General features: G+C 38.0%; 1 protein-coding gene across 2 annotated transcripts in view; it reads left to right on the top strand.

The window, feature by feature from the left end:
• The first annotated feature begins 766 nt into the window (after positions 1-766).
• LOC124145633 (transforming growth factor beta receptor type 3-like) overlaps positions 767-6000 on the top strand; it is a 102025-nt gene continuing 96791 nt past the window's right edge. For both annotated transcript variants that reach the window (XM_046515482.2, XM_046515481.2), the window contains exons 1-2: positions 767-931; positions 1433-1607. In XM_046515482.2, coding sequence (XP_046371438.1) covers positions 1526-1607 — 82 coding nt within the window. In that variant the 5' untranslated portion in view covers positions 767-931; positions 1433-1525. The remainder of the gene's footprint in view (positions 932-1432; positions 1608-6000) is intronic.

The following is a 6000-nucleotide window of genomic DNA, read 5'->3' as shown; positions in this document are numbered from 1 at the left end:
CGTTAGACAAAAATCCAGTGTTCTTTAACTTCTTTTGAGAAGTATATATAGGTGTGGCGTGTCTACTAGAAGATACACGTCATCATGACACAAAATCTGCATAAAAAGGATATTGATAATTGTCTCGGGGGAATTCCTTGCGTATTGCGCATATGCTTTATTGAAACAGTGTACAAAGGTACATTATTTGGAAATAAAACATCAAATAAAAGTTCAGATAAACTGCATTACATATGTAACATAAAGTAACGAATAATTAACAAACCAAAAAACAAACAAAAACGTTTTCTAAAAGAAACGTCCTAAAAATACTTGTGTGCCATAAATTTGAAAAAACACAACCCCGCCACATTTCCAATAAGAATACCATTCTCGAAAAATAATACCGTGAAAATAATTGATTTTACAAAAAAACAAAAGGTAAACTTTCCATGGCTGGTAATCCTGCAACAAAACAAATGTTGTTTGTGAAATTCCATGCGGCGTCTTTGCTTTGTTGTTGTCGTTCTATCGAGTGTTTGGTTCGAATCAATTTAATTAATCTGTTTAAATTAATAAAACATTCTCGCTCACGTAGACTCACTCTTGTGAGGGTGAACGTTAACACAGTGTTAAGTGAACAAATCAACATTATAGTATTTTCTATCGACCTGGAAACTCCGAGCTGAGTCACACAGCAAGTGCTTGTCCCAATTCCGCTCAATAGATGGCGCTGCGATATGAGGTCATGACGTCAGAATTCCTTTTATGGAATGGGGTTAATTAACCTCGATGAAAATGACAACACAGCGCCGCACAGCGTATCGCTATATGTGTAGAGCTTCCGCTGACAGCTCGCTGATTAACTGTTTTGTTTTGGATTCAACTGTTGTTGTAGTGGATTTTACTCGCCATCTCACAGCTTGCACGTTAGGAATTGAGTCTACACGTGGTGAGTACTTTACCGTTTTTTCGGCATTTCAATCTTGTGGACTACCTAGGCCAGGTTACTGCCAAATGAGTTGGTACCATTTGTTTCATCTGCGTCTAAGCATGTTTTGATAACGTACTTCATGAACATGTAAGTGGGGTGGGTGGACGGTTGTTGGTTACATGGGAGGGGGTAGCCAGTACTGTTATGCTAGCTTGCTTCCTGTAGCACGCAGCGGACGAAAAGGTTTACCCGCATGATCTGCGGCCGGTCCGCGCCATCTTTGTTACCGTGACCCGGGAGAACGAGAACTTGATGATGTTTTGGTGTGGTTCTGTCTTGCATTTGGACGTCTTTCATATGTAGACAGTCAAAACTCTTGCTGGGGGCATGGGCACTATTAATGCCCAGTGCTAGACACGAAACTATGCTCGATGCGTTTTACTAATGTAAAAATTGTTTGAGAGAGATGAGATTGTTTACACGAGTGAGGTCGCCATTTTCTCCCCTCTCTGTTCCCAGGTCGTCGGGTGTGAAGCTTTAGGTGGACCCATGAAGCCCTCAATACATCATCTTGGATATACACAAAGTTGTAAAACCTAACGCTGGGCAAATATGCTGCCCCCAAAATACTGGATATCGATATTATTAACTTTGTGGATTACTGAGGTTTCTGACGGGAACCCACAGGACCGGGGTAAGTACGCAGGGCCAAAAAAGTCTACATCAACATTCTTTTACGCGTCAAATTCTCCACAGCAGTAAAAACAGACCTGTTAGTGTTAAATCGACTATAAACATAGCGCGCAACGTGATGTTACAACATGCAGAACAATCAAAACATTGTATCAGGGTTGAGGCTCCCCAATCAAAACAAACAAATCACTTAATCAATAGAGCAGTGTGGTTATAAATGATTACACAATCACAACACCTGTAGTCAAAATATAACACCTAGCATCACCAGCTTATCTGCACCCACACTCATTGCTAATTACTGTCATTAGCCTAATCACTTCCATTCATGCTGGTGTGTCGGCTAGGTCGGGACTGGAGCAGTGTCATGCAATGTTTGACAGTCCAACAATATTCACCATGTTTACAAAGATGATAACAATGTTTCTAATATTAGTAGGTTCATTTCATATCTTATAGTGATCAAAACAAGTGGACCATGTTAATATTGACATACATATATTTCAGAAATAATGTTGTTTTTTTTCAATTATTATTTTATTATTTTATACAACTCTCCTGAAAGAACTAAATATGCATGATGAGAATAATATGTTTTTGTGATTATGTTTTTCTGCTTTGTATTTGATGCTGAAAACATACAAACTATCCAGTATATGACATTGCTGGGCATTGAACAACACTATTATACACAAAGGCTTTCCCATTCATTAAAACATTGTCTAAAAATATCTTCTAAGACTCAAGAGTACATCTATACAAATCTTACATATAGAGTGGCCATGTATCAGTCATACAAATTGTCTGCAGTGGAGCTTGGGACGGTGTTCAGTTGTGTGCACATTAAAGGTGTATGTTTCTTGTTAGGCGTCAATAAGATCTTTTAAAAAAATGTTGTGTAGTTGTAATATGTCTTTGTCAGATCAGCAAACAAACAGGTCTTTGTCATGTGAGTGAAAACTGCCAGAGTCCACTTTAACCTTCTGCCGTGTAATACTTCAGTGACAGTTGTTATTGTATTCAATGTCATTGTCTTCTCTGATATGTGATATTTGGAGATAACAGTGACAGAAAGGTAATTGTGTTAAAGTGTGTCATTTAAGCGTTCAGGTGTTGCCTTTGAAACTTACTGTGTAAACAAGAATAGTTTTGATCCATTTTCGAAATTGGTGAATCTCATTTCTCCAGAGCGCAGTTGTAGTTGTAATTAAGGAAGTTTGCCCCTTCCGTATCCTTGAGATTGATAATCCCCCTCTCAATATCTGAATCCCCAGTTTCATTCTTTGTAATTAAGGAAGTTTGCCCCTTCCGTATCCTTGAGATTGATAATCCCCCTCTCAATATCTGAATCCCCAGTTTCATTCTGTGTATGGTTATGTTCATGACTTCGTTTTCCATGTGGGGCGGTCGGGTAGCCTAGTGGTTAAAGCGTTCGCTCGTCACGCCGAACACCCAGGTTCGATTCCCGACATGGGTACAATGTGTGAAGCCCATTTCTGGTGTCCCCCGCCGTGATATTGCTGGAATATTGCTAAAAGCGGCGTAAAACCTTACTCACTCATTTTCCATGTACTTGTAAAGTTTGTTTGTGTGAAGCCGAAGGTATGTTTATCCCTGGCTTCATGAGAAACGGCCATTAAGTTAAAAAAAATATATATCTAAGTATTCCCTTCAGGCACTGTGATAATTTTTATTCATACCATTATGTATTTAAAAGAGCTATTGTCACAGTAATTCAGGGAATTTCGAACCCTAGCTAAGTAACATATTTGAAGTTAGTGTTGGTTCTGTTTTATGATCCTGATAACTTAACTGTTACATTCCCATTGTGTACAGTATCTCACAAAGATTATAACATCACCATGATTATGGAAGTTGAACAAATGAATGAAGAATATTGATAAAGCAACAATAACATCACAGACAGAGTATGGAGCCTGTGACTATACAGCTTAGAATTGGTCTACAGCAACCATTTTTGTCGTGAGAGGCAACTGGCGGTATCGGGTGGTTGGACTCTGTGACTTGGTCCATGCATGTCCTGTATCCTGATTGTGTTGATCAATGTTCATGATATTACTGACTAGATCATATACTGAACTCACATGACAATTTACAATTATCATGCTGTGGAAAATAAATCTTAGCTACCATTTTGGATCGATTTTCATTTTTTACATGCTTATTTTGGAAATTCCATTTCTGACATAAAGTGTCCCATCCCTTTTGTGTCTTCCACATTCATGCATTATTAGGAAATCATGTTTTTGGTTCTTGGAGGAAACTATCTGGATGTCATTGAAGACTGTTCTTATTTAAACTTTATTGGTGATTATTGATAAATTAGTAAATATCTGGTAATCATGGTAATGACATATTCATATTAATAATAATAATAAAATATGATTTCAGTTGCACCTTTAATCAGTATATTGACCAGTAAACAATTAGACAAACAAAACAGATGGATATTTTTTTACAAGGAGATGCATGCTTGTGTTTATTATCATTAAAGCCAGTGTTTGAAATTAAGTATGAGTGTCAAGGGGTCCATGTGAAGAGTTTAAAATTTAAGAATTAGGAGGTCCTTAGATTCAGTCTCAAGGTCATCAGGAGCCCCTTTAATTTTAACCATGGATAATATGGAGCACATTTGTAGAATACACTCCATTCTTCCAGCAAGATTCATTGCTCTTTCAGCATGTACAGTTTTCAGATGGTGGAACTGGCACTGTGTGATTATTCTATTGTTTTGACAGGCAAATGAAAATGATAACCGTTAACTCCACAGGTACCACAATCCTGTTATGGCAACCAGAGCACCTAATACATGTGTAATATTATTTAGTATTGACAATAAGCGATCATCCATTGTTTTAGTGAGCGCTACTTTAATGCAGGGAGAACTGTAACGCAAACGAGTTGTACAGATCAATACCCTGACACACTTTGTGATATTGACCACTCCGCGTGAGGGGGACGTGTGAGGGGGATGCGTGAGGGGGACGCTGTGGTGAAATCCTCCTGCAAGAGGGATCCAGGGCAGCAGCTGGGTGAATAGACTTGCACAAGTCTTTAGACAATAATTATTAGTTTAAGTCTTAATTTCTAGATTATGTCAATAATAAGAACAAGTTGTCCTATAAGACACTGGAGTCTGTCCACATATCTAGACTTGCCTATTAGGACACAGTTACTACAAGTCCATGGAGTTTTCTTTCAGTACAGCCTTGGAGCAAGGCTAGGGTGAAAGCAGAGCTTAGAACCCATGGTGCACCATGCAGGGGGCTAGATACCATTTACTCACAATGGAAGGGACACATCTTGTGTAGTATGTCCTACATCAAGTATAAGTTGGCAAGTGACAGGTGACAAGCTTGTTTTCAGTTGTTTTAGTACAAATTGAGAACATTTCCATAGTTAAAAATTTATCACAGTCTGACAAATATTTTTTTGGTCTTCTAGCCTCAGCTCAGATATTTGCTTCATTTTCAGTAGATTTTAGTGTCGGCTCGGCTCCAAGCATCATTTTCAGGACATTTTTGGGTTATGTGGGCTATGATTATTTGAACCTTTTCTTGACTCTGTCTTCAGATTAGTGGCTAAAGTCAAAGACTTTTATTGTATTAGAAACTCATGGCACTGTTAAAATAAAATGTTCCAGTTAAAATATATTCTATGTGCCTCAAGCATGTCAAGGGCACACTGAGGCACCCTGTTTTTTCAAACCATTATATACTCTGCATTTCCAAACTTTGTTCAAAAGTAATTTCTGACCATAATGCATTAGGGGCTGGTCATCTGACCTCTTTTGGTAACCATACCATGTGTTATAGATATATGGAAAGCTCTTGGAAATGTACATTTGACAGTATTATTAAAATATATCAATACTTCCCAAATAATGACTTTATGACCATTTGAAGTTATGAAAAATATACAAGATTTTAGGTGATTTTTATCTGTCTATCAGTAACCCCATACACTTCAAAACAAATGTGGAGGATCCCTAATGGTATGGTATCTCTGGAAAGAGCAGACCCGGGGCAGTTATCTGACAGACTAAGGCAGACAAGAGAAATGATGGGGAAAAAATGGTACTAGCTACAATTACCTTTTTGAAATCCCTAGGGTATTACCTTTGTGACTGCGTACAAGAAACTGGTAATTGACCTCTTCAAAGGAATCCATACCCCAATTCCAAAAATGTCCTACGTATATCCCATTTGGCTTTGTTATCATATGAAGCCAGTGATACATGTACTTACACATTAGTAAGCAGGAGGAATACATGGTAAATGAGCACATGGCCATGTTAAGTCACAGTTTGAGTTACAGAGTAATCCTAAGGATTGAAAGATTGAAGACGGTGTTATGGATCTCAGTGTAAAGTT

This window comes from Haliotis rufescens, unplaced genomic scaffold (genome assembly GCF_023055435.1).
Source record: "Haliotis rufescens isolate VD_foot unplaced genomic scaffold, xgHalRufe1.0.p SCAF_8, whole genome shotgun sequence".
In the NCBI taxonomy this organism is placed as follows: domain Eukaryota; kingdom Metazoa; phylum Mollusca; class Gastropoda; order Lepetellida; family Haliotidae; genus Haliotis; species Haliotis rufescens.
The sequence above is the reverse complement of the archived record's forward strand: the minus strand, read 5'-3'. Positions and strand labels throughout refer to the sequence as shown.